This window comes from Gavia stellata, chromosome 12 (genome assembly GCF_030936135.1).
Source record: "Gavia stellata isolate bGavSte3 chromosome 12, bGavSte3.hap2, whole genome shotgun sequence".
In the NCBI taxonomy this organism is placed as follows: domain Eukaryota; kingdom Metazoa; phylum Chordata; class Aves; order Gaviiformes; family Gaviidae; genus Gavia; species Gavia stellata.
In genome coordinates, this window is record NC_082605.1 from 14,862,273 (window position 1) to 14,889,045 (window position 26,773).

General features: G+C 63.7%; 2 protein-coding genes across 9 annotated transcripts; both read left to right on the forward strand.

Moving 5' to 3' along the window:
• The first annotated feature begins 1,466 nt into the window (after positions 1-1,466).
• USP19 (ubiquitin specific peptidase 19) lies at positions 1,467-19,088 on the forward strand. Of its 7 annotated transcripts, none has more exons than XM_059823030.1 (26): positions 1,467-1,714; positions 3,553-3,609; positions 4,726-4,854; positions 5,418-5,551; positions 5,882-6,289; positions 6,633-6,900; positions 7,034-7,190; positions 7,296-7,367; positions 7,889-8,004; positions 8,326-8,540; positions 8,860-9,061; positions 9,148-9,281; positions 9,473-9,631; positions 9,717-9,827; positions 9,984-10,094; positions 10,250-10,351; positions 10,723-10,863; positions 11,066-11,184; positions 11,364-11,501; positions 11,591-11,955; positions 12,643-12,753; positions 13,313-13,529; positions 13,836-13,988; positions 14,102-14,265; positions 14,346-14,524; positions 18,948-19,088. In XM_059823030.1, the coding sequence occupies exons 1-26, from the start codon at positions 1,606-1,608 to the stop codon at positions 19,086-19,088; spliced, it is 4,212 nt and encodes a 1,403-aa protein (XP_059679013.1). In that variant the 5' UTR covers positions 1,467-1,605. The 7 variants fall into 7 exon arrangements, with proteins under 7 accessions (XP_059679013.1, XP_059679014.1, XP_059679009.1 ...); XM_059823031.1 differs by having other exon boundaries at positions 5,885-6,289; XM_059823026.1 differs by lacking the exon at positions 18,948-19,088 and adding an exon at positions 16,379-17,553.
• Positions 19,089-20,682: 1,594 nt separating this feature from the next.
• SLC6A8 (solute carrier family 6 member 8) lies at positions 20,683-25,816 on the forward strand. Of its 2 annotated transcripts, none has more exons than XM_059823551.1 (13): positions 20,683-20,859; positions 21,233-21,364; positions 22,022-22,295; positions 22,373-22,505; positions 22,746-22,880; positions 22,972-23,075; positions 23,160-23,284; positions 23,371-23,483; positions 23,563-23,700; positions 24,046-24,148; positions 24,232-24,332; positions 24,584-24,754; positions 25,540-25,815. In XM_059823551.1, exons 1-13 carry the CDS (start codon positions 20,772-20,774, stop codon positions 25,669-25,671), a joined length of 1,749 nt encoding a protein of 582 aa, XP_059679534.1. In that variant the 5' UTR covers positions 20,683-20,771; the 3' UTR covers positions 25,672-25,815. The 2 variants fall into 2 exon arrangements, with proteins under 2 accessions (XP_059679534.1, XP_059679535.1); XM_059823552.1 differs by having other exon boundaries at positions 20,697-20,859; positions 23,190-23,284; positions 25,540-25,816.
• Positions 25,817-26,773: the final 957 nt, after the last annotated feature.

A 26,773-nucleotide genomic window follows, 5' to 3' on the forward strand; every position in this document is an offset into this window, starting at 1 on the left:
GCCAGAGGCGCTGCCATGTCCTGGGGAGGCACGGTGTGTGTAGCAGCTTGGGGATGGCACTAGTCTTCTTCCACACTCTTTCAAGCTCTCCAGGGCTGATGCCAGGCCCTGCTCAGCGTCCTCATCTCCAGCTTGTTTCAGGCCCCTCCACCACGGGTGGTGGGAGCTGCCTGTGCCAGGCAGCCAGCCTGGACTCGGCGCTTGAGCTTTTCACTTGGCTTCGGTGGCTCTTGGTTACGAGGGCGGGTTGGCCTGAAGAGAAACGGTTTGGGCACAGCGCCTGTTGTGGGGCTGGCTTTGCCAGAGCCGAAGGCAGGCAGGACTGCTTTGCTTTCTGGGGTCCCTTGCCGTTTGTGGCTGTGACTCCACCTTTGTGGCTACTTGTTGCCCCGAGTGTTTCTAGAACACAAACACCCTGGTGACATGGGGCAGGCAGTGCAGAGCTGCCAGTGTGCTCCTTCTGACCAAGTGCTTCCCTTCGGAGCTGCCTCCTGCCCCTGGCCGTGCACAAGCAAAGCTGTGGTGTCTATGCTTGGTACATGGGTGGGGGCAGGACCGGGGAGCAGAACTGTTTTCAGTGGGTTGTTCCAGCTCTCCTCTGTCAAAGCTGTGAACACCTGAGGGCAAAACCAGAGAGTAAAACTGAGACCAGGCCTTGGGCCAGCAGCTCCCAAACCCAGTAGGGGAGCTGGCTCTGCCTGGGAGGGCACATCCAAGGGGGCAGGGACAAGCACCCTGCCCTATCCCTGGGGCATGAGGAGCAGAGGTGTCGTGTTTCCAGGACCCGCTGACGCTGTCTGTAAACCGGCTGGGGAGATGAATATGCAAGGTGCAGTTGTGCTGGTTAAGCTCCCAGCTGGTGGGCGGAGGGGGAGGAACTCTTCTCTTGCCAGGGAGCTCCACTCTCATCTGTCACGGGAGACTGTCCCAGGCCTGCTCCTGCTTCTCCCTTTTCTTCCTTCTTAGGGCGTTACTCACTCCCGTTCCCACCCTCTTACATGGGGCACTGTTTGACTGAAATAGCTGCCGCCCTGAGCCATGGGGCGAGCTGCTCTGGTTGACCCTGGAGGCTCAATTTTTCAGATCGGGGCCTCCCTGTGTCCTCGCCCTCAGCTCTGTCTCCGGGTGTTGTTAGTGCTGGCAGCTCCTCTGGGCCAGTGTTGCTGTAGTGGGAGCCATGAGCATGACAATTGCTTTCCAGGTTTTTAATGTGTGCCACATACGGAAGACCCCCGGTTGTATCTTGGGAGCTCTGACAAGCCCATGCTTTTGGCAGTAAGCGTAACAGCTGTGATGAGGTAGGTTTCCTCACCGAGCTCTGTGTGGGGCTTCCTGTAAACACCGCAGTGAAAGTCATGTGAGGGCACTGGCCCTGGGAGGGCCCAGCGCTGGGGCAGAGAGTGGATCCTGATGCTGTTGGGCCTTCTCCACCTGCTCCTCCTGCCACACTCACTCTCTCCTCTCTTTAGGCCACTAGTTCCTTGCCAGAGAGTTTGACCACAGAGAGTCGCCAAGATAGCTGGGCCAGGAAGAAAACGTCGCACCCCTGACCCAGACTCCATCACCGACCCCGGCGGGCCGTTTGTGTCCTCCAAACGGCTGAAAATGTCCAGCAGCACCAATGCCCCTGGCCAGAGGAGAGTGTCTCGGGGCTTGGATGATGCCACCAACAAGAAGAAGCAGAAGGATCGAGCCAACCAGGAGAGCAAGGAAGGTGAGAGCCACACGGCAGTGCTGCGGCAAGCAGGCCTGTAGTTTCTTGGCCGTGCAGGGTGGGAGTCTCGCAGCCATCTGCTGCAGGATAAGCAGATTTAACTAATCGCTTCCTGCAGCTGGTGATAACCCATGTGATGTGGGATCTTCTTCGGCGCAGTGTCCTCCCTGGACCTGTAACCTCTTTCCTTTGGACGCTACTTGGCCCCAGCTATGTGAGGAAGGTCGGGCCCATGGCCTTGTTAGCTTAAGCCTGGAGTTGGCCTCAGTGATTGTTTCTAGACTCTGCTTTTGGCTGGGGCTGAGCTGCCCCGACCCAGAGGCAGTGGGACTGAAGCCTGTGGGTGCTCTTGCAGCTGGAGCCGGTGCTGCTTCCCCATTGGTTTTCACGGCCAGATGCTGTGAGGAAGGGACTGGGTGCTGACAGCGCCCACCAAGTGCGGGGCCCATGGGTGGGGCTGGTGCTTTAGCTTCTGTGTCAGGGCAGGGTGTGGCTCAAGTGGAATAGTTGCTGTGAAGTGATTCCCTCCCTAGCTGCTGTGTATCCGATGTCGAAAACGACGCTTCAGGTGCAGGCACCAGTGTGGGGCAGGGAATGCCTGTGGGCACGATGCAGGCAAGAGTTCCTGCGGCCCTGAAAAATTGCTTGATTTCTGTGCCTGCTCCGTTACGACTGTTGTAACCTCAAAATCACAGGGTGTTTTATAGGGCAAGGTAAACAAGCGCTTGCTAAGGTCTGTGCTGGAGCGGCTGGCTGCAGTCCCCAACGCAAAACCCCACGGTGCAGAGAACACAGTCTTGCACCTTCTCTCGCGTGGGAGGTGTGCTCTATCTCTCCGGTAAGGCCTGACCCTCCGCACCTTCTGACGTGGGGTGCTCCTGCCTTCGCGGGGGCTGTGGTGTGGCTGCGCTGCCTCTGTCCCCTCTGCAAGGGTGATGAGGGGCTGGAGTAGTCTGTGGATCCTCCAGGCAGTGCTGCTGCAGCACTTCTCATGCTGACAGCCGCACCAGCACCTTTGCACCAGTGACTGTGGTGGTCAGCAGAGGTTTCCTACTGGTTTGTGGCCGGTCAAAGGAGGCAGTGACAGCCCTCTGAGCGCTTCCAGCTCCCGTTGCTACTGGTTCTCTGCTCCAGGACAAGGTGTTGTCACTTTGAGCCCCTTGCCTGGCAGAGCTCACCGCCCTGTGGGGGTGGAGCAGGCCCTGAGATGCTTCTGGCTGTCGGAGGTAATCCTGCGGGGAGCAGGGATTAGGTGTCAGGTTGGTTTGGTTCCCTGGCCTGATCTGGAAGGAGGTTTTGGCCACGGATGTTGGCAACTTGTGCAGGAATGGGAATGTTAAAGTGCAGTTGGGCCACGTGGTTCTCTTGTTACAGCAGAATTGGTTTGAGCACGCCCAAACATCAGGTTCTCCCTGTCAGATCAAGGCAGGACTCCTCTGTACAGCTGGAGGCTGAGGGCCTGGTGCGCTGAGCAGGGGCACACAGCCCAGTTACCACAAGATCCACACTGATATATGTCTCAAAGCAGGGTTCTCTGTGCAGTGCAGTAATGTTGTGTTGCTCCCTGTAGTGCTGGTTAGACTGGGATACGGTGGTGTGGCCCAGAGGAGCTGTCCTGGGGGCCAACTTGCTGTGGTGCGGCAGGTGGGGCTCCGGGGAAGGGAGAGGTGTGAGGAAGCAGAGGAGTGAAATGAGCAGCACATGCAGGATGAAAGGCCTGGACAGAGGTTCAGGGGAGAAGGAGGTTATGTGTGAAATTTTGGGCATCAGTATGCCAGCCCATGCTCGGAGGTGACAGAATGACAGACCTGCCCGCGCTCTGCTTCTCTGCCCACCAGTGTCTCGCCCTGAGCTCGAGCAGGCTGAGAGTGCCCAGGAGAAGGACTCAGAGGAGGGTAAGTCAAGGTGTGCACCGGCTGTCAGTGCATGGCCATGGAGTGCCCTTGCCAAGGGATCTGAAACTCTCACCTTGTCATTGTCCCATGCTCCGGCATTGAGAAGAACTAACCCGAGCGCTCCTTGCCACAGCGTTTGTCTTAGGATGCGGCCTCCCCAGGGGCAGAGAAGGGTACACATGGCTGGGAAGGGCTGTCTGCAAGGAAGAGGCCCTAGGCACGTGGCAGGCTGCTTCCAACTCAGGTGTCACGGTGCTGCTGAACACAGCCCTAGGACGCCTTGCCACTGGCATCTGGCACCCTGCTCAGAAATAAGCAGGAAGCCATGCTGGGCTGGGAAGATCCCAAGCCATGTCGCACAGTAGGCACTGTTGGCTGTTTCCTGCCTTGGTCCAGGCCTGCTTTGAGGACAGAGTAGGACATCTTTGTGCCACACAGGGTAGAACAAACCTGATTGAAATTAAGGTGATTGAAATCACCTTTTTGCCTTGAAGACTTCAGGACACCACAGGGCCAGACCTGGAGGCTGGCAGGTACCTGATGGAGGCTCTGCCTGCAGCAGAGTGATGCTGTTACAACGTTTTCTCCCTGGGTGTGGCGTTCTTGTCTCAGGGGCCTGCCTGTGTTTCAGCTGTGTTAGCAGTGCTCACCTGGCAGGAGCACAGTGCTTTGGTTTTTGCAGCTGGGCTGTTTGGTTTGCATATGCAAAGGGGAAGTGGCAATTTCTGATTGTGATCAGAGTCCACTTGAATCCCCCAGAGTAATTCTGTGGCTTCCTTGTTCCCTGGGAAAGCAGCAATTGCTTTGTAGTTGGCAGGAGCCACCCCTTCTTCCCAGCCGCCGCTGCTGCACGTGACGGGGCCGAGAGCAGCGCTGCCTTTCTGACCTCTCTGGTGCCTACCAGGATTCACCTGCCTTGCCACAAATCATGCTCTTGTTTGTCGCCTGTCTGATGAGAGCAGGTTGTGAGCATCCCGTTTAATTGGCATGATCTGTGTCCCCTGCATTGACCTCCTTGAACTGAGCGTGCGTTCAGGCTCGCGTTCCCCAGCCAAGGAGTGGGCACTGCAGGCTCATGCCCCAGCAAGTGGGTGACACTTCCCTCCCTCTTCCTAGAGCTGCTGCTGGACTGGAAGCAGAACGCTGATGAGATCATTGTCAAGCTGAACTTGGGCAGTGGAGCTCTGAAGGTGGAGGATGTGGACGCTGCTTTCACCGACACGGACTGTGTGGTCAAACTACCAGGTATGGGGAATGGAGTGACTGCTGCAGACATTTCTCCAGCGGGGCTTGGCGCAGCTCTGGGCTAGACGTCGGGCTGATCCAGGCAGGCATAAAACCTTTCCTTCGGAGGCAATGCCCTGCTGTCAGCTGTTACAGCTTCAGCCAGCAGGCAGGGCCAATACGAGAGCAGTGTAAAAGGAGAAGGGTGTAGAGCTGGGGAGGGCAGGAGCTGGCCTCTGCGACAAGTGAACAAGTGCCCACTGCTGCACTGGTGCGTCTCTGTGCCCTGCTCACTGGGATGACTGAGTCAGCCCTGGGTATCCCTTGGAAAAGTGATTGTGTCCCTGAGGGCAGAGAGGCCCAGCGCCTTCCCTCTGGGAAAGAGGCCAGCCGGATGTACAAAGCAAATCCAGGGAAGCTGGCATTCCCCTGAAGGCCCCTGGGGCATGGTGGCAGCCTGCCTGCAGCCTCCTTGGCTCTGGGTGAGTGCTCCCTTGATCCTTGGGGCAGGTGAAAGGGGGCTGTGGGTTAGGTGAGAGCTGCTTGGAGCACTGCCTGAGATGCTGGTCCCCCTCTGCTTGCAGATGGGCGCCAGTGGAGCTGTCAGTTCTACGAGGAGATTGAGAGCTCCTGCAGCAAGGTCCAGTGCAAGAAGGGCAACTTTCTACAACTTGTGCTTCAGAAGAAGATCCCACTGCATACCTGGTCTTCGCTTCTGGTGAGGAGGGAAGGATCTGCCTTTTGAGGGAGCTTACGGCATCTGGGGAGCTGGGGTGAGGGTTTCACTCCCTGCTCTTGAGCTGTTCAGGGAGCAATGTGGGCCACATCCTGCATCCACATGCTGCCTGAGGGCGGTGAGCCAGCTGCCTCTGTCCCAGGGAGGGGGGTGTCATTGTACCCCTGTTCCCACCTGCCACATAGCCTCCAGGTTCTGGAGCAGAGCCCTAGCGTCTTCTGGGAAGGGGGAGTGAGGGTGAGGGGCTGGCAAAGAGCATGAGAGGTGCTGCTGCCTAGATACCTTCCCACTGTGCTGCACTGCTTTTCACAGAAGAGAAGGAAAGATGGATCCAAAGAGCTAGCCAAAGGGGCCATGTGCTGGGAGAATGGGAAGGAGAAGACTGCTTCTGCAGAGGTGGCCCCTGAAGAGCCGAGGGCTGAAGGTGCAGAGCTGCCGAGGTCCCGGCGGGAGCCCTCCAACCCCAAGCGCGCTCCGGGAAGAAGTGAGGCCCTGGGAGGGAAAAGCCCAGCCAGCCCAGGGACACAGAGCGGCCCCAGCGCCAAGCGGGCAGTATACCTCAAAGTGGCTCCCACTGAAGAGGAGCCAAATGCCAGAGTCACTGGGAGTGTGGAGCCCAGCAAAGGACACAGCGGGAGGGCAGGCAGCCGCCGCAATGGCAGAGCCAGCCAGGTTGATGCGCCCACGGCCCTCGCAGACCTCGCACCGCCACTGGAAAAGGTACCCGAGGACCCAGCCAAACGGGGCGCCCCTGCTCCCTCCGCCCCCGCACAGGGGATGCTGGTTGCACGGGGACCCATCCTTGACGATGAGATGGGCTCTGGGGTCCCGTGGGTGGTGCTGAGGGCTGGTGTGGTCCTGGCTGTGGTGGAGGAGAGGGTGATGTGAGGACCTCACAGTCTCTGGGCTGTGGTGCTAACGGGGCTGAGCCAAGCCTGGGATGTGTGGGGGAAGTGGGTGGCATGGGGCTGTGTCTGCTTGTCTGGCATGAGTCACAGCAGGTGGGCCAGGACAGCTCGGGGGGACGGTGTCTGTTTTTCACCGTGTCCCTCTGTCTTGAAAGGCTGTGGTTTTGACCAAGGAGACTGTTCCTGTGGAGATACCACCTCTTGCGGCTACCACAGAGGTGTTCCCCCACCGTGTTGCCACCTGCGTGGAGAAGAGAGTCCTGCAGCCAGGCAGCCCTGCTGAGGCCTTGCAGGGCCGGGACTGCACAGCTGTCCTGGGAGAGAGCTCTACGGCTGTTCCGGCGGCCACCCCTTCCCTCGGCAGAGATGGTGAGAAGAGGGACTGGTCCAAGGATGATGTGGCTCTGGAAGCAGCAGCTGATGGTGAGCGGCCGGAGCCCAGGGGCTGGCTTGGTCGGGAAGGTCTGTCTGCTCATGACCTCTCCTGGGTCAGCTTGCAGCGATGCCTTGGTTTGCAAGGAAGGTAACATCTTTCTTTGCGGCTTTGCTTGTTCAGAGCCAGAACCTTTTGTGAGCCTGACCTTTGTCAAGAATGACTCATACGAGAAGGGCAATGACCTGGTGGTAGTGCACGTCTATGTGAAGGAGATCCACAAGGAGACGTCCAAGGTGTTGTTCCGGGAGCAAGACTTCACGCTGGTGTTCCAGACGAGGTACAGGCATGCCTTGGGACAGTGCCAGGCTGCTGTGGAGCTCCTGGCTGTGGCTGAGCTACTTGTTTGTTCACTTCTTCTCACTTGCTCCAAATTTCTTTGCAGCGACACAAACTTCCTTCGCCTCCATCCTGGCTGTGGGCCCCACACAGTGTTCCGGTGGCAGGTGAAGCTCAGGTATGGCTCCAGTCCTTCCAGCCTGCACCAGGGCAAAGGAGCTGAGAGTGCAGAGCTGGAGCAAGAGCCAGTCCCGGATGGCGGGTCTGTGCAGGGAATGCTCATTTCTGCACCTGGCGGTCTCCCTCACACAATGCTGTGCTAATGCCCTAAGCCTGGGCTGCCTTGGCTCTGTGGTGGCTTGCAGGGGAGGAAATCCCAGTGCCTCCTTGCCTGCAGTTCCCCCCCAGCCTGTTCTAGAGCTCTTGGGGACAGAGCTAGACCAGCCTGTGTGTGCTTTGGGCAGGATGTCCAGCAGCAGGGGGCACGTGGAGCCAAGCAGAATGGATCTGCCAGGAAAGGGACCCTCTGTGGGCTCAGTGTGGACAGGGTTTCCACCCTGCTTTGCCAGCTCCACCTCGGGCTCAGTGCTAGCCAGGTCCCTACTGCCTGGAGGCCGTGGCCCTGCCTTGCAGAGGCTTTGGCATGTCTGAGGCTGCTGGGGGGTCTGGGGCACCCCTGACTTGCTGCCTGTCTTGCAGGAACCTTATTGAGCCGGACCAGTGCACATACAACTTCACGGTGTCTCGCATCGACGTCTGCCTGAAGAAACGCCAGAGCCAGCGCTGGGGGGGGCTGGAGGCTCCAGCCACACGAGGTCTGCACCCTGCCTTCTTGTCTTGCCTGCCTGCTGCACCCCAGTGGCGCATAGGCCCTCCTCACTGCCGGCAGCAGCCGGACGGTGCCGGATCCTCTGGCACAGGGTTGTGGGGAAGGAGAGGGGCTGAGTGGGTGCAGGCGGGAGGGGTGTAGGGCAGGGCGACCCAAGTGCCTAAGGGAAGGGCACTGCTGTTCCCCTTGCTCACAGGGAAGAGGGGTAGGAGAGAGCTTGTGTGTGAGCATGGACTGAGCAGCTCAGCCCCACTGTGGGCAGCGCGTCGTGCTGCTAACCACAGGCCCACCCTTCCCCCTTTTTAAGGTGCAGTGGGTGGTGCAAAGGTTGCCATGCCTACAGGCCCTACCCCTCTGGACAAGAACCCCCCGGGCAGTAACCAGCACCCCCTGTCCAGCAAGGAGGAGGCCCGAGCCAGTGACAAAGAGAAACCACGCGTGGAAGATGGGGGTCTGGATGGCGTGGCAGCCCGTACAGCCCCAGAGCATGTGGCAGTGAAGCAAGAGCCGCACATTCCCTCGGTGAGTGGGGATGCACTGGATTTGACCTGCGGGGGCGGAAAGGGGGGCCCACTTGTCCTTCTTGTGGGACCTCACCGGCTTGGTGTTGCTCTGGGGACCAGCAAACTGTTCCTGGAGGAGGAGGCAGCACTCCTCAGTCATAGCTGGCAGGATTGGGTGCAGCGGTTGGCTGCTTGGTCTATCCCAGTCCTGGTGGGAGATGATGTGATGGCTCCAACCCAGCCATGTCTGAGTGGTGCCGTGGGCTTTTGGGTTCCCATGGTGTTCCCAGAGAGACCCCCCGAGTGCGGCACCCTCACATCCGCCTCTGCTTTGGCAGCCCAAACCGACATGCATGGTGCCACCAATGACACACAGCCCTGTGAGCACCGAGAGTGTGGAGGATGATGAGGATGAGGACGAGAAGAAGAAGGTGTGTCTGCCTGGCTTCACTGGGCTGGTGAACCTGGGCAACACCTGCTTCATGAACAGCGTCATCCAGTCCCTGTCCAACACCCGAGAGCTGCGTGACTACTTCCATGGTGAGCCCACGCTGGGAGCCCAGTGGAGCCCTGCTGCTTGGATGGTGCAGCCAGCGGCCACCCTTGCTTTCCTGCTTCTCTTACAGATCGGTCCTTTGAGTCAGAAATCAACTACAACAACCCACTGGGGACAGGGGGACGCCTGGCCATTGGCTTTGCCATGCTGCTGCGAGCGCTGTGGAAGGGCACGCACCATGCCTTCCAGCCCTCTAAACTGAAGGTAGGGCCGCAGGCACCAGTGCTACGCAGGAGCTGCTGTGGGTCCCCAGCACTCCTCTGTGGGAACCTGGCTGCCCTGCTAGTGCTGCTGAGAGCTAGGTGGGGGTGGGTGAGCGCAGCCAGGCTTTGTGTGTGGGACAGGCAATGCTGCTGGGGGGCTGCTGGCCAGCCCTAACTACTGTGCTCCCCCAGGCAATCGTGGCCAGCAAGGCCAGCCAGTTCACTGGCTATGCCCAGCACGATGCTCAGGAGTTCATGGCCTTCCTGCTTGATGGCCTGCATGAGGACCTCAACCGGATCCAGAACAAGCCCTACACAGAAACTGTTGACTCAGATGGGAGGCCCGATGAGGTGAGGATGTCCCTCCCCAAAGCCTCTGGGAGAGCAGCCCTGGCCTGGGTGGTTTGGTGTAGTGCTGAGCCCTTTATCCCTGCAGGTGGTAGCTGAGGAGGCCTGGCAGCGACACAAGATGAGGAATGACTCTTTCATTGTGGACCTCTTCCAGGGCCAGTACAAATCCAAGCTGGTGTGCCCAGTGTGTTCCAAGGTAGGACAGCCCTGGAGGCTCTGTCCCTGTCCTGGCTGTGCAGCTGAATCCTCAGAGGGCACAGGGCAGGGCCAGATCTCAGGTCCGCTGGAGCTGCTGCTCTGCTGATTGCAGTCACAAGCACTTCCGCAACTGAGTGTGCTGTCATGTCTGCAGGTGTCCATCACCTTCGACCCCTTCCTGTACCTCCCTGTGCCCCTCCCGCAGAAGCAGAAGGTGCTGACTGTCTACTACTTTGCAAAGGAGCCGCACAAGAAACCCATCAAGGTAAAGGACATCATCTGCTCTGGGGAGGTGGCCTGAGAGGACTCCTGGACGTGCCCCAGACAGTTGGTCATGTGCTAACGGGCTAAGCCTTGTGTTAAGCAAGGGCCTGTGCACGTTGGTGTGGTGTGACTGATGTGGCATTTTCTTCATGGCAGTTTCTTGTGAGTATCAGCAAGGAGAATTCTAGTGCCATGGAGGTACTTGACTCGGTGGCCCATAGTGTGCGTGTGAAACCAGAGAACCTGCGCCTGGCAGAGGTGAGAGTGCTCAAGCTGGGGAGCAAGCCACAGGCTGCTCTTGTGGGTGCCCCAGCTCCTGCAGCTCTGCAGGGAATGTGGCCACCAGCAGTCACTTGCCCATATCCAACAAGTTCATGGGGCGGATCTTGTCTGTGAGTGGCAGTGTCCTGCACAGGGTGCTGCCAGGCAGATCCCTGCTCAGGAGTGCTGGGCCACTGCAGTGGGGCAAGGGATGTGCATCCTCCCCTGGCGGGGTGGTGAGCTGAGCCCAGCATCCCTGTGGTACTGCTATCCCTGAAGCTTGCTGTGGGGTTGAGGTCTGTGGCTTTCTCAGGGGAGGAATCCTGGGGCAGCCTTCACATGGCCCTGCTCCACTGCTTTCCTGGCAGGTGATCAAGAATCGGTTCCACCGCATGTTCCTGCCGTCCAACTCGCTGGACACAGTCTCCCCCACGGACCTGCTGCTCTGCTTCGAGGTGCTGAGCCCAGAACTGGCCAAGGAGCGGGTAGTGGAGCTGCAGGTCCAGCAGGTAAGAGGGGATATTGGGACTACTGGGAGGCACGCAGGGAGTCTGAGCCTGCAAGTGGGGCTGAGCAAGAGGGGGTGAGCTGCACACAAGGGTGACAAACTGCACACTAGGGTGACTAGCTGCAGCAAGCACAGATGCCCACCAAGGCTGCCTTGTCCTGCCCGGGTGCCCTTCCCTGCCCAATGGGTCCTTTCTCCTGCAGCGTCCACAGGTGCCCAGTGGCCCCGTTGCCAAGTGTGCAGCCTGCCAGAAGAAGCAGCTGCCAGAGGATGAGAAGCTTAGGCGCTGCACGAGGTGCTATCGAGTTGGTTACTGCAATGTGTGAGTTGGCTTGGTGCCTGGCAGGGAGGGAGGGTCTCCTGTCTTGAAGGGCTGGATGGGAGAGCTCAGCCCACTGGGAGGGAGCCAGTCTGGCTCACGGTGCACCCCTCTGGCCCTGCCATGCTCCTGCCCGGAGTGGTCGCAGATACTGGGTTCAGCAAGGGCTGTATGTGTTACAGGGCATGTCAGAAAACACACTGGCCAGACCACAAGGCCTTGTGCCGCCCCGAGAACATCGGTTTCCCCTTCCTCATCAGCGTGCCGGAGTCCCGCCTCACCTATGCCCGCCTGGCCCAGCTGCTGGAGGGCTACGCAAGGTGAGGGTCCAGGGAAGGAGGGTGCTTCTGCCCCAGAGCTGAGGTCAGCCTTGTGCCTGTCCAGCTCTGACTGCCACCTCCTTGCCCAGGTACTCAGTCAGCGTGTTCCAGCCTCCATTCCAGCTGGGACGGATGTCGCCAGAGCAGGGCCTGCAGCCTCTGGTCCCAGACAAGTTGGAGCCCCTGGCCAAGAGCAGCTGTGCAGCAGCCACCTCTGCCCCCGAGCTGGGGGATGGGGACAGGGCTTCCAGCCTCCTGCAGGAGCCCCCACTCTCACCAGCTGTGCCTGAGTTGCACCCGGAGCTGGGGGACACTGGCACTGTCCGGAGCAAGGTCCTGGCGGCCAGGAGTTCCCTGCTGAGCTTGGATTCGGGCTTCTCCGAGCACATGGAGTCGCAGGGCGACAGCTGTTGTGAGAAGGAGCCGTCCTATGAGAGAGCCCTCAAGCCAGAAGGTAAGAAGTGCTGCTGTGCTAACCGTGTCTATGCCAGGAGCCCAGGCAGCACCAAGACAAAACAGGAGCAATTCTCCCTCCTTAGGGTGACCTCCCACCACAGCATTTGTTCTCCCCTTGTGAGCTTGGTCTAGAGACCCTTGGAGACATATGTGAGGCCCTAGGAGCTGTGTTTTGGCAGTGCTGCCCCACCTGAAATGCCTGCCTGCCCACGCTCTGCCTTGCCCTGGCAGGACCCATGTGGCAGAGCAGAGACCTGAGTAGGAAGGCTGGAGTGTTGTGTTGTTGTGGGAGGGGTGGGGAGGCAGAGGCTGGCAGAAGCTTCCAAGTCCCGTGGGAGGGCAGAGCCTGGCATAGGCTGAGCCCCTTAGGGCTGTGAGTGCAGCGTTTCCCTCGTTCTGACTCAGCTGCACGGGAGCAGCCTCTCGCGCTCGGCTGCCTGGCTGTCACGTTTCCAGACACTCGTCTCAGGATGGCAGCAATGTGCAGTGAAGGGGTAAGGCAGGCAGAGGAGCGCAGCTTGCCAGGGGCAGGCGCCTGCTAAAAATAGTCAAGGACACAGGGCACGTGGTTTTGTCCCTGCAAGGCCGTAGCATGTGAGGTGGGGGTGGGGGCACTGCAAATTCTTGGCCCCTACGCAGGGCAGACAGGCAGTGCCACCACAGATCTGTCCCTGCCTGTCCACAGCTGCCATCCCTGGGTACCAACACACTCCAGACTTGCTCAGTGCCCGCGCCACGCAGTTCTACATCAACAAGATTGACGCTGCTAACCGAGAACACAAGCTGGAAGATAAAGGTGAGCCCAGAGCCCCAGAAAGTGCCACCTTCATCCCTCATCCCCCAGCCTCTGGCAGAGTGGTGGATCTGCCTGGCCAGAGTGCCAGAGGCTGCCTGGCACAGGGTAAACCCAGATGTGGTGGTGGCCCCAGGCTGGATAGTGAAAGCCGCATCTGGCACAGGGGAGGGCAGGACTTTGCTGCGCAGAGTTGCTGCCTGGGAGCTCTTATCGGGCACGATGTTCCTGCTCTCCTCGGCAAAGAGACCAATTCTCTTCTGCGTTCTGCATCCACAGAGGGTCTGTGATCTTTGGGTCACCTCTTGTCTGAATGGGATGCCCGCATCCAGTGCTGGTTATGTAGGCACTGCCGAGAGGAGCTGTGCCAGCCTTGTTCCCTGCTGGTTGGGGGGCTCTGCTGCCCTGGGGTAGTGAACCTGGCTGTGGGGAACTTGTCCCTTTCTGGCAGCACTGCGTGATTGCCATATCGAGCTGGGATGGGCAAGATTGCTCCTAGCCCCAGCAAGGTGGCCTGTCCCAGCCTGTGGGGCAGGTGTGTGAGGTGTACGTCCCTTCGCAGGTGACACCCCCCTGGAGCTGACAGACGACTGCTCCCTCGCCCTGGTGTGGAAGAACAATGAGCGCCTCAAGGAGTTTGTGTTGGTGGAGTCCAAGGAGCTGGAGTGCGTGGAGGACCCGGGCTCAGCCAGTGAAGCAGCCCGGGCTGGCCACTTCACCCTGGAGCAGTGCCTCAATCTCTTCACCAAGCCCGAAGTCCTGGCCCCAGAGGAAGCATGGTGAGGAAGGCGGCAGGGTGGGTTCCAGCACATGGGCCCAGGCAGCAGCAGGGGTTTCCTGGGAGCTGCCCGGGCCTGCACAGTGTTTCTTCTGGCAGCCAGGAATGTTGGGCTGGCCTTCCTTGTGCGTTGGGGAGGGAGGCCGTAAGCCAGCAGTGCTCCACAGGACTGTGCTGGCCTGCCTCTGGCAGGGGAGGCTGAGACCTCTCACATCCCCTGTGCCAGCCCCACATGTGGGGGGCCTTGGGGCTGGGCTGGGCTGTTGAGGCTATCTCCATGCCAGTAATGAGCACACTCTTCCCCCAGGTACTGCCCCAAGTGCAAGCAGCACCGCGAGGCCTCCAAGCAGCTGATGCTGTGGCGGCTGCCCAACGTCCTCATTATCCAGCTCAAGCGCTTCTCCTTCCGCAGCTTTATTTGGAGGGACAAGATTAATGACATGGTGGACTTCCCTGTCCGGTGAGAGCCTGGGGGACAAAGTGCCTGGGTTGGTACGGCATGTCCTACCCTGCAGCCCAGCCTCTCCCTGCCTAATGCTGACTGCCCCTGTCTGTCCCCATGTCTCTCCCCAGGAGCCTGGACCTGAGCAAGTTCTGCATCGGCCGGAAGGGCGAGCAGCAGCTGCCCATGTATGACCTGTATGCTGTGATCAACCACTACGGAGGCATGATTGGGGGGCACTACACGGCGTACGCCCGCCTGCCCAACGACAAGAACAGCCAGCGCAGCGACGTAGGTGAGGATCTGCCACCCTCACTGCCCCCCCGCTCCTGCAGCTGTGGCCTGTCTGCTTGCTTAACCCTTCTCTCCTCTCAGGCTGGCGGCTCTTCGATGACAGCACAGTCACCACTGTGGACGAGAGCCAGGTGGTAACCAGATACGCATATGTCCTCTTCTACCGCCGGAGGAACTCTCCTGTGGAGAGACCCCTGCCAGGGCACCCCCCAGACCACCGAGCCGAGCGCACCCCCTCTGCCGAAGCTGCTGCCAGCCAGGTGAGAGCTCGCGTCCCTTTCAGCACTGTTGGAGCCACAGAGCCTTGAAATGTGCCCAGGTGCCCATGCACAGGGCCCAGCCCGTCTCTGCCAGCACACATGGAGTCTGGCACAGCTGCAGTGTGGTGCCTGCCCCTCTTCAACACCAAAGAGCTTGCACTGGCCAGGTGTTGGGGCCTGTCTTGCCCGGTTTGTGCTGTGAGCTTGGGACGGTCCCTGCCCTGAGGGACCAGAGGAGAGCTGGTTCCTGTCATCAGGGTGGGAGTGCTGGTGGGAGGGCACCGGAGGAGGCAGGAGGGGGCCCAGCCTCGCCGGGGTCTGCAGCAGAGGAGGGCTGTTAGTGGTGCAGTAGGAGCTGGTTGTGCCGGGGAGCGGTGAGAACCTGCCCTCCGCAGCTGCTCTCGAGGCAGAGTGGGGGACGTTTTCTGCTGGGGCCCAGTCAGGGCCAAGCTAGGTGCAAAAAAGGCAAATGCCAGCGCTGAGCCAGAGGCCTGGCAGCCTCCACAGGGTGCTGAAGAGAAACCTGCCAGAGCGAGCTCTGCTGCTGGACTGCCTGGGAGGGAGAGGTGGGCCAGCTGGCAGAGTGCTTTCGACGTGCACTGGCGGGAAACGGTTGGGCTGATCTCTGTGTGAATGTCAGACACAAAGGCCCAGGCTGGGGCACAGCGCAGCTCCCACCTGGCCAGCCCCCCGCCCGCATCGCTGTGCTGCAGCCCTTCCCTCCGTGCTCGGCACCCCTGTGGCCCTGCGGGGTCTGAGGATGATGCTCAGCTCATCGCTGGCATGGCTGCATGTGTGTGCCCCGTGGGGCCCTTCTGGCCTGGCCTCCCGGCCCATCTGGCTGCAGCCCTCGGCCCGGCGCTGATTAGGCATCCTGGCTCTGCTCTCTCAGCTGGGGACAGGAGCTGCCTGTCTCTGGGGCCAGGGGGTGTCCAGCATGTTGGTGTCCGCCTGCCTGGGCTGTTCCTGTCCTGGGGGGCTGTGCGTGTCCTGGAGCAGCTCCACTCGCTGGGAGTGGCCTGGGCAACAGGAAGGCTGCACTGCTCATCCCACACCAGTGGTGGGAGCCTGCAGGGGCCCGGGCAGCACTGAGGCGCACTGTACGCCCCACAGCGCCGGGGTTCATTGGGTCCCCTCGTGGCGCTGGAGCTCATCAGGCCCCTGGCAGCACCGGATCCCCTGCAGCGATGGGGTGCATTGGATCCCGCTGGGGCTCAGCAGGTCCCTGAGCGCCTTGGACCACCGGCACCCTCCCAGGCACTGGGTGCCCTCCGGAGACCTGCACCCTGATTGGCTGCTGTCCATGATCACCGGCACAGTGAAGGGCTGGGCTGTGACTGGCTGCCTGTGGATAATCCTCCTGGAAGCTGGGCTACGATTGGCTGTTGGAGCATCCCCACTCACCAAAGCAGAGCTGTGACTGGCTGTGCTGTGACCGCGCCTCCTGCTCCTGCTGCCCCAGCTGGCTCTGGATTGGCTGTCATCTGAAAGATCCTGTTGGGATCACAAAAGCTGGGCTGTGATTGGCTGCTGCCTGCCCCCTCGCCAGCTGGACCCACCAATGCCAGCGCATCAGCTCCACCGGGATCTGGCTGCCCACTCCGCTCCGCATGTCCCACGAAGACGCTGCCTGGCAGCTGCCCACGCTCTCTCTCGCAGAGCCACCCGGCTGCGCCCTGTGCACCCGAGACCCCGAAGAGCCGCGGGGGCGGGCGCTACCGCGACGGTGCTGCATGGGGAGGCGGGCTGGCTGGGCACGGGGCTGGGCTTGCAGGCAGCCGCCTGCCCCGGGGGATGGCGAGGGGTGTTACCCGTTGTGTTCTCCACGTGCTGACGCAGGTTTCCACATCGCAGGCTTCTCTGATCTGGCAGGAACTGGAGGCTGAAGAACAAGAGCTGCAGCTTGAGGTGCCCCAAAAGCCTGCAAGAAACTGCTGGAGGCCCCGTGGCCAGAAGCGGAGTCCAGGCACCCCCCAGCACCCAGACGAAGGCTGTGTCAGATACTTTGTCCTGGCCACCACGGCCGCAATTGTGGCTCTCTTCCTGAATGTCTTCTACCCGCTCATTTACCAGACCCGCTGGAGATAGGCACAGGCACACGGCCAGCTGCGGGAGCAGGGACACTGGGGCATGTGCCGTCCTAGGACACTATGAGACGAAGATGTCGAGAGGCAGGACAGAAACCACTGGGAAGGACTCGCCGAGGGAAGTGTGGCGCCGTCGGCTCCTGCCTGTCTGCTCTGGCATCTCCTGTGCCAGCTGGCAGGGCTGCGTGGCCAGCCTGCTGCCTTGCCAAGGCGCAGCCCAGAACCAAGAGCCCCTTTGCCCTCCCTCACTGTTGCTGCTTGCTGGGAGCGGGGCAGACCTCAGGAAGGGATGTTGCTGCTGCAGTGCAGCCAGGGCCTGAGAGCCCCCCAGGACCATCGACCGCCTATGCTTGGCTCCCAAGAAAGAAGCGGAGACCTACTGCGAGGCTGCAGCAAGGGCAGGATGCCCTGACACGGGTCCTGCTCCAGCCGCCTCTCCCAGCTGTGCTGCGGCGGGAGCCTTGTGCTCCCTGGGACTGGTGCAACTCATATCTCCTGGGCCAGCCCAGGCCCTCCTGCCAGCCTCCTGCTGAGCCTCCTGTGCACTGGGAGTTGTGCGCACTGTGCCCCCATGCTGGGGCCTAACGGGCTTGTCACCGAGGGCTTGCATGCTTCTGTGCTTCCCTGCTCAGCCAGAGGCTCAGCCCTGCTGCAGCTCCTCTCCTCTGGGCAGCTGCTGGGGACCCTGGCAATCTGGGCTGGGGTTCCCATGGTGAGCGCCCACCTCTGTGGGCTGCTGGCTCCCACCAGTCCCCAGCGCTGTGGGGTGTGTGGGCTGTCCCTGCTTGGCCCCAGCTGGCTGCATCTGGGGGTGCCAGGTCTCTGCCAGGGGAGTGCAGTGCAGCACCTCATTTGCGAGGGGACCAGCTGCCTGTGCTGTGGGAGAAGCATGGGGTCGGGGAGCGCAGGTAGAACCTTGGTGTGTCAATAAAGCCAGGTTTTCCAAAGAGATGCAGCGTCCCTGTCCTGTGTGATGGGACCCCCACACAGGGGCAGGCACTCTGCACTTGAGCCAGTGACCTTCCTGTGCCAGAGGCGACCCTCTGGCCCAGCCGGCATGGGGACCATGCCTTGGGCTCTGTTGGGTGCCTGGTGCACCCTGTGTGGCAGCAGGCTCAGGGCAGAGCTCTGTCTGCCAGTACCATGGGGCACAGGCTGGGCTCCTGCTCCCCAACCATGGCGTGGCAGCCCCGGCGGGGCACGTGCAGGGCGTGGGGAGCCCGTCAGAGCCTGCGGTGCACGGTCCCGTGGGGCTGGAGCACGGGCTGCAGCTCCAACGGTGTCTGACATTGAGACGTGTTGCCCTTGGCTGAGCATGGCTCAGACTGCTCTGGTGTGTTTGGGTGCGAGAGGTGACTTCAGAGCCCTGTGACTTCCTTTTCTGTCGCTGCCGCTGTCCTGCTGGCGGTGCCCTTGGCTGGCTCAGGAAAGATGCTTGGCAGGGAAGGGGCTCGCCTGCGTTTCTGGCTGGGGCTTGAGCTGGGCAGCGGGGAGCCCAGGGCTCCCCCCACCTCGGTCCCACACCCGTCTTGCACGTGTGCCACGGTGTCCTCCCCAACAAGTGCGTCCCAGCTGGGGAGCCTGGTGGGGCAGGGCCATGCTGCAGTCATGAGGTGCCTGTCCTGGAACAGTCACCTCATTGTCTGCAGCCCCGGGCCTCAGCGGCTTCCCCCGCTTGCCCATGGCGCTGGCCTCGTGGGGCTGAGTCAGTGCCGGGCGCCGATGGGGTGACCTCTGCTCCAGCTGGTGCCCTGGGGTTGGGGCCCACAAGCTGCTGCCTGCACCTGCTTGCCCGCCCTCCCCGGAGGTGGGTGGCCAGCAGCGAGGCCTGGGCTAAGCGCTCTCAACCCTGGAAACCCCCTCTGGTCCTGCTCTGTTCCTCAGACCTCGGCAGGCGCTGGCAGCCTGCCCCGTGGCTCGCCACTGCCGCCCGCGCTGGCCGGGCGCCCGTGCCGGGGCGCAGGGCTCTGCTCAGACCAGCCCTGGCCGCGGCAGCCCTGGGGGCACGAGTGCCGGGCTGGGGAGAGGCAGCAGTGTCGGGGCCGGGCTGAGCATGCTGCAGCCTGGCTCTCCTCTGGCGGGCAGGTGGGGGCTGCTGCTGGGGGCCCTGGGCATGCTGCCTTCCCCCTGCCCTGCTGCTGGGGGCTGGCACCGGCTGCTGCTCTCCAGGCTACAGGGCCGCACATCCTACGTGGTCTCCCCCACCCTGAAGGGCTGTGGTCCCCCCAGGCGCCCCACAGCCACCCGGGAGTGGGGAGGGAGAAGATGGGTGGGCAGGCCCCCGGTCTCCCTCTCACGCCCCTGGTCTCCCTCTCACGCCTGCCTTCTGCTTGCAGGGACTGCCCCCGGTGCCGTTTGGATCTGGCCTGGCCCCCGAAGGAGCCCCGGCGCTGGCCGCGGAAGGCCTCCCCGAGCGCTTCGCCAGCCCTGCCGAGCGCCCGGCCCCCTCCTACAGCAGCATGGAAGAAGTCGACTAGGGTGTCATGGGGTGCCTGCCCCAGGGGGTGCGGGCCGGGCCGGGCACCGGGGGGTGGGGGGAGAGGGGGGGTCAGGGTTTGTCCTGCGCTCATTAAACTCGCTGAACTCCACTTGCCTCTGCTGCCTGCTGTCCCCTGGGACCCGCTGGTGCCTAGTGAGCCCCCCCAGGGCACCGTGTCCCCCAGTGTGCTGTTGGGGCTCCCCAGCACCCTGCTGCCCCAGGTGCCCTCGTGCCCCATGTCCCCTGGTGTGCTGTGGTACCCAGCACACACTACAGCTCCGCATCGCCCAGTGCTCCTTGCAGCGCAGTGCCCTCTCAGGTCCCCTCACACCCAGTGCACCCTGCAGCTCGTTGTCCCTGCTGGGCTCTGCTGCCCGCAGGGTGCCCCTGGCGTGACTCGGTGCTCGTTATCCCCTGATGTCCCTCAGTGCCGGGTGTTTATTGATGCACCCCACTGCTGGGTGCACCCTACAGCAGTGGGGGGGGAAACCCACTGTCCCCTGATGCGCTGCGGTACCCGCTGCCTCTCCGTGTGCTCTGCTGCCGGCTGCTCCCTGTTGCCCGGTGTTCCCCAGTGCAGTCCTGCCGCCGTAGTGCCTAGCGTCCCGGTACCGGTGCGGCAGGACTGCAAGTCTCTGTGCCCTAGTGCCTGGCGTCCCCCGGTGCCGGCTGGCGCGGCAGGACTGCGAGTCCCGGTGCTCTAGTGCCCGGGGTCCCGCCGTGTGCCCTGTCCCCCGGTGTGCCTTATCGCCTAGTGCCCGGTATCCCCCGGTGACGCCCCGTTCCCCGGCGTCCCCCGGTGCCCCGCGGCATGCCCTCTGTCCCGCTGCCCCCGCCTCGCCCCGGTGCCGGTGCGGCGGGACTGCAAGTCCCGTCAAGCCGCGGGCGGGCGGCGCGTCCAATGGGGCTCGGGGGGCGGTGCGGCCGGTCGCTGCCTCCGCCGCCGCCCGGTGCCGCGGCGCAGAGAGCCCCGGAGCGGCCGCGCGGCGCCGGCCCCGCAGCCCGGCTCTGAGCCGCCCGCCCGGCCCGGCCCGCCCCGCCGCGCCCCGCCGCCCTCAATGAGGTTCTTCCGACTCACCTTCAAGTGCTTCGTGGATTGCTTCTGAGCACCCCCCCCACGGCCACGGAGCCGCCCCCGACCCGCCCCCGCTCCCCGGCCCCCCGCGACATGCCCCCCGTCCCCGCCGACACGGCCGCCCCGCAGCCGCCCGCCGCCCCGCGACGCGACGCCGCCGCCGCTGCCCCCGCGGGCTCCGGTAAGCGGGGAGCGCTGGGGAGGGATAAGGTTGGGGACTTGGGGGGGGGGGGGGTGCCCACGGCCACGCGCGACCGCGGCGCGCCCCCTCCCGCCGCCGCGGGGTGAGTCACCGCTCTGCATTGTGACGTCACGCGCCGACCTGACATCTGACGTCACGCCCCCACGCGCGAAGAGGGGCGCGCGGGGGGGGGGGAAGACGCGGGGGGACCTGCGGTCTCCCCGCGCCTCCCTCCCCCCTCCGCGCCCCCACGGGCGCGCGTGACGGCAGCGTGGCCCCCCCCCGTCTCAGCAGAGGGCCGCGGCGAGGCGGAGGGCGCGGAGCCCCCCGCGGCGGGCGAGGAGCGGGCGGTGACGGCGCCGCTGGTGGGACCCCCCGGCCCCCCGAAAGTGGCCGCCCCCGAGCGGGAGACGTGGACCCGGCAGATGGATTTCATCATGTCCTGCGTGGGTTTCGCCGTGGGGCTGGGCAACGTCTGGCGCTTCCCCTACCTGTGCTACAAGAACGGCGGAGGTGAGCCCCGCGCCGGCCCCACGGAGTGGGGGAGTGCGCCAAGGCGGGGGGGCACCCCGCTTTCCACTCCATAGCGTGTGGGGGGACACCCCACGGTGCCCACCCTGCACCTCCTCGGGGCAAGGGTCCGTCCGCGGGGCTCGTGGGCCACCCCACGCGTGTCCAGCGTCACCCACCGGGGTGGGGGTCCACGGGGAGCCCCCCGCCACCTGCCCGCCCTGACCTACATCGGCGGCGCGGCGAGGGGAGGGCGCAGAGGCGCCTTCGCCATTCGCTGCGCCCGGGCGGGCGGTGCGGTGAGGGAGGGGGGGCCCGGGGGGGCCCGGGGCGGGCGGCGGCAGCTGAGCCGGTCCCGTGCCCCCCCCGGCCCCAGGCGTCTTCCTCATCCCCTACCTGCTCATCGTCTTCGTGGGCGGCATCCCCGTCTTCTTCCTGGAGGTGGCCCTGGGGCAGTTCATGAAGCAGGGAGGCATCGCCGCCTGGAACATCGCCCCCCTCTTCAAGGGTAACGCCGCGCCCTGCCTGCACCCTGCCCGTGCCCTGCCTGCACCCTGCCCGCACCCCCTTGCACCCTGCACGGGGCTGGCAGCACCCTGCCGGCACCCTGCCTGGGGCACCGGTTGCCTGCAGCCTGCCGGGGCTGGCAGCACCCTGCCCACGCCCTGCCTGCTCCCGTGCACCTTGCCCACGTCCCACTGCTACCCTGCACCCTGGCCAAGGGTGGCAGCTGCCTGCACCCATGCCCCGTGGCACCCTGTGCTGCCCTGCCCGGCCCCGCCTGCCCCCGTGGCTCCCTGCCTACGTGCTGCCAGCTTATCCCTGCCTGCTGCCGGCGTCCCCGGGGCTGCTGGATCCCCACCTCAGCAGTGTCCCCGCCAGCTGCCCTGTGCTGTGCCCCACCGTCTCCCCCTTGTCCTGTGCCGTGCTGCCAGCTGTCCCCACCCCATCCTGCCTGGGGCTGCCAGCTCCCCCTGTCCTGTCCCCATCAGCTCCCCCCTGCCCTGCCCAGGGCTGCCGGCTCCTTGCGTCTCCACCAGCACCCCATGTCCTGCCCCATCCCTGCCAGCACCCCCCATCCCACCCCAGGCTGTCGGCTCCCCCATCCCGCTGGGCTGCCGGGTGCCCATGGGTGCCTGCCGGCTCTGATCCCCCCATGCCGCAGGTCTGGGCCTCGCCTCCATGGTGATCGTCTTCTTCTGCAACTCCTACTACATCATGATCCTGGTGTGGGGGCTCTTCTACCTGGTGCACTCACTGACGGACACTCTGCCGTGGGCCACCTGCGGCCACGCCTGGAACACTGAGCAGTGTGCCGAGCTCTTCCACCTCGAGCTCTGCCTCAACGGCAGCACCAATGCCAGCGTCGGCACTGGACCCTTCAACCTCAGCTGCGCCGACCTAGCCAGCAAGCGCTCGCCTGTCATCGAGTTTTGGGAGTGAGTGTGGGGACTGGGGGGGTCTCCCCCAGGGTCAGGGGGGTCGCACCGGCCCTCAGCACGGCCCCGCTCTGCAGGAACAAGGTGCTGCGGCTCTCGGGGGACCTCAGCGAGCCCGGGGAGATGAACTGGCAGATGATCCTCTGCTTGGTCACCACCTGGGTTGTCGTCTACTTCTGCATCTGGAAGGGCGTCAAGTCGACCGGGAAGGTGACGGGGGATGTGGTGGGGCTACTGGCACGTGGGGACGGGACTGCGGCACGCAGCACTGCCAGCTCCTGCCTTCCTGTGCCGCAGCCCACGGGGTTGCAAGACCCCCTGTCCCACATCTGTCTGGAAAGTGCCACCAGCTGCTGGGGATGTCCCTGAGCCCTGGTCCTGCTGGGACACCTGTGGCACACGACAGAGAGCCCTGGCCTGGGGGTCTCACTGGCACCCACTCCTCTGCAGATTGTCTACTTCACGGCACTCTTCCCCTACGTGGTCCTCATCCTGCTGCTGGTCCATGGGGTGACACTGCCCGGGGCGTTGGGCGGCATCGTCTACTACCTGAAACCCGACTGGTCCAAGCTGGCCGAGGCACAGGTGAGGGCAGTGGGGAGGGCAGGAGGAGGCTGGGTGCTGGGCCCCCCCCCAGTACCCTTCCCGCCCCCTGATGCCCTCCCTTGTGCCCCAGGTCTGGATCGATGCTGGCACACAGATCTTCTTCTCCTACGCCATCGGGCTGGGCGCCCTGACCGCGCTGGGCAGCTACAACCGCTTCCACAACAACTGCTACAGGTAGGGCTATGTTGGCTGCAGAGCGTCCCCCCCCGTGTGTCCCCCGGTGTCCCCCCGGCACCCCCTGACCCACTCTGCCCGCAGGGACGCCTACATCCTGGCCGTGATCAACAGCTCCACCAGCTTCTTTGCCGGCTTTGTCGTCTTCTCTGTGCTGGGCTTCATGGCCTCTGAGCAAGGCGTGGACATCTCCAAGGTGGCCGAGTCTGGTGAGTGCCAGGCGGTGGGAGCCCACTGGCACCATGTCCCCTGTGTCCCACCCTGGGGTGGCACCACTCATCCCGCTCTCCCGCAGGCCCCGGGCTGGCTTTCATCGCCTACCCCAAAGCCGTGACGCTGATGCCCTTGTCCCCGCTCTGGGCCACGCTCTTCTTCTTCATGCTCCTCGTGCTGGGGCTGGACAGCCAGGTGCAGTGGCGGGCAGGGGGACGGGGACGGGGAGGGGATGGTGTGGCACGTCCCCGCTGAGCCCCACTCTCTGACACAGTTTGTCGGCGTGGAGGGTTTCATCACGGGCATCCTGGACCTGTTCCCCCAGCCGGGGGCTGGCTCGCTTCGCCGCGAGCTCACCGCCGCGCTCTGCTGTGTCGTCTGCTGCCTCATCGACCTCTCCATGGTCACGCAGGTGGGGACACGGCAGGGACACTGGCCAGCTGGCCCCACACCAGGCACCCGTGACTGCCCCCAGGACGTCACCTCCCATGGGGCCCCAGTGTGGGATGGGAGCTCCCTGGGCCTGCTGCACCCATGGCAGCTGGGGGTGCCCATGGCGTGGGGGTGTCTGCAGCCATGGGGGGTGCCCATCGTCCTGGGGGTACTGCGGGAGCACAGGGTGTTCATGGCATGCAGGGTGTCCATGCCAGGTGGGGCACCTTGGCTGGCAAGGCTGTGCCTGTGCCGGTGTGGAGGCGCCTGTGTCAGCGCGGGGCAGCCGGCGCAGCCCCCGTGACGCGCGGTGCCGTCCCGGCAGGGTGGCATGTACGTGTTCCAGCTCTTTGACTACTACTCGGCCAGCGGGATAACGCTGCTGTGGCAGGCTTTCTGGGAGTGCGTGGTCATTGCCTGGGTCTACGGTGAGGCCAGGGGGACACGGGGGGGGACACACAAGGGGACATGGGTGCCCCACGGGGCCCAGCTGACGCCCTTCTCCCCGCAGGCGCCGACCGCTTCATGGATGACGTGGCCCGCATGATCGGCTACCGGCCCCTGCCATTCATGAAGTGGTGCTGGGCCGTAGTGACGCCGCTGGTCTGCGTGGTGAGCGGGGCCGCCCCGCGAGGGGACACGCGTGTGCTCGCGTGGGCATGTGTGTGCCCGCTGCCCCGGCCCTGTGCCACGGGCACCGGGCTCCCCCAGGCGGCTCCTTCGGGCACGGCAGCCACGGGGTGACACGCATGTCAGGGCCCCGGGGACAACACGCGTGTCGGGGCCTTGGGGTGACAGGCGTGGGGGGTCTGGGGCTGCCAGCCCCCTGCCCCGCGGGACCTCACCCCCCTCTCTCCACCCAGGGCATCTTCGTGTTCCACGTAGTGAACTACAAGCCGCTGACCTACAACAAGACGTACGTGTACCCGTGGTGGGGGGATGCCATCGGCTGGGTCCTGGCGCTCTCCTCCATGCTCTGCATCCCCTGCACCGTCCTCTACAAGCTCCTGCGCTGCAAAGGCTCCCTGCGCGAGGTGAGGGCGTCGCGGCGGGGGCCCTCCCGCCTCTGTCCCCAACCCATCTTGGCCATCCTTGTCCCTGTCCCTCTCTCAGTCCTGTCCCCATCTCAGTCCCATCCTCGTTCAAATCCCAGCGCTGTCCACATTGCCATCTCAGTCCCATCCCCAACCAAATCCCATCCCTGTCCCCATCCCTGTCTCACTCCCAACCTCACCTGCATCCCATCTTTGTTCACATCACTGTCTCAGTCCCATCCCCATCTGAATCTGGTCCCTGTCCCCATCCCTATCACTCTCACTCCCAGTCAAATCCTGTCCCTGTCCCCATCTCTGTCTCAGTCCCATCCCCGTGTCGTCCCTGTCCCCATGCAATCCCTGTCCCTCTCTCAATCCCATTTCAATCTGTTCACCTTCCTAGTCTCACCTCCATCCCCATCCAAGTCCCATTCCTGTCCCCATTGCTCTCACTCCCATCCAAATCCTGTCCCTGTCCCCATTGCTGTCTCACTCCCAACCTCACCCTAATCCCATCCTTGCTGTGACATCACTGTCTTAATCCTGTCACCATCTCAGTCCTATCCCCATCCCCATCTCATCCCTGTCCCCATGCTATCCCTCTCTCAATCCCATTTCAATCCCTTCCCCATCCCAGTCTCACCTCCATCCCCGTCCAAATCCCACCCTGTCCCCACCTCGGTCCTGTCCCCACCCCATCCCCGTGCTCTGGGGGAATGCACCATGCCGGGTCCAGGCAGTCCTCCGTGCTGCCCTCCCTGGGTGCTGACACGGTGTCCCCGCAGCGCTGGCAGCTCCTGACCACTCCGATCTGGGGCCATCACCACCTGGAGTACCTGACGCCCGAGGCAGAAGCCAAGCTGCTGGCCCCAGAGCCCCCCAAGGAGAAGGCGACGCTCTTCGAGACTGTGATCTGAGCGTGGGGAGGGTCGCGCTGCTCCCGCCCGCCATAGCAATAATGCCAGCACCACCTCCCACCCACGCTGCCCCGCGCCGCCCCGGCCCGCCGGCCTCACCGCAGGGGGGGTGCATGACTGCAAGGCGGGCGTTGTTGGGGGCCACGGGGCTGGGGCGGCTGCGGGGAGCGGGAGGGGTCCCCGGCACGGGGAACGTGGCAGCCTGGGGGCTGGCGGGGAGGCTGCAGGCCGGGGGAGCAAGCGGGACAGCCCTTCCCCGGCCTCCACCCACGGCCCCTGCGGCCCCCAACTCACTAACCGCTTCCTGTAGCGTTTGTCTGGTGTAACCCCGACCGCCCCAACATCTGGCAATAAACTGGGAGACCCTGGCAGCCCCAGCACCGTGGGCAGGGGAGGGGGGCACCAGCAGCGGGCAGCTGGGGGGGCCAGATGTAGGGTGGCACCTGCCTGAGGGGGACAGGGATCGGGGGGGACAGGGCTTAGGGATGCCGGGACGCCTGGGTTCCTCTCTTGGGGTGGCTTGGGAGGGACAGGCTGCAGGAGCAGCAGGGTATCATCCCCCTCCATGGCAGGATGCGGGTGCCCACAGGCTCCGCCAGCCCTGGGTTCCCTAGACAGCCGAGGCTGGCTCCGCTCCCTGGCCGCGCACCGGCCCCAAGGGGCAGGTTTCAGCCCACCGACACTGGGGGTCCTGGTGTCACCAGCCCTGAGCGGGGGCTGCAGGGAGTGAGTCAGGAACCAGCCGTGCCCCCCCAGGAGGTGCTTGTGTCAGCCCTGGGGTTTCCTGCTCCCTGTACTGTGCTGTAGGGACAGCCCGGGGCTGTGGGGCCGGGGACGAGGGCATGAGGCAGTCCCCGGGCCCAGGCATGCGGCTGGGAGAAGCCAGAAGATGAACCTGCCCCAGATCCCTTGAGCTGCCTGAGCCCGGTCCCAGTGGGGTGTCAACCAGGGGGTGCATGTGCCCTGTGCCCAGCACCAGCAGCTCCCAGGGGGGCCAGATCCAATCTGTGCCATGGGGGCCCTCATGGTGCCCTGAGGAAGCCCCCGGCACACTGTGCTCAGGGTGGCTGCCAGCCGTTCCCCTGCCCTGGCTGGGGCGTCA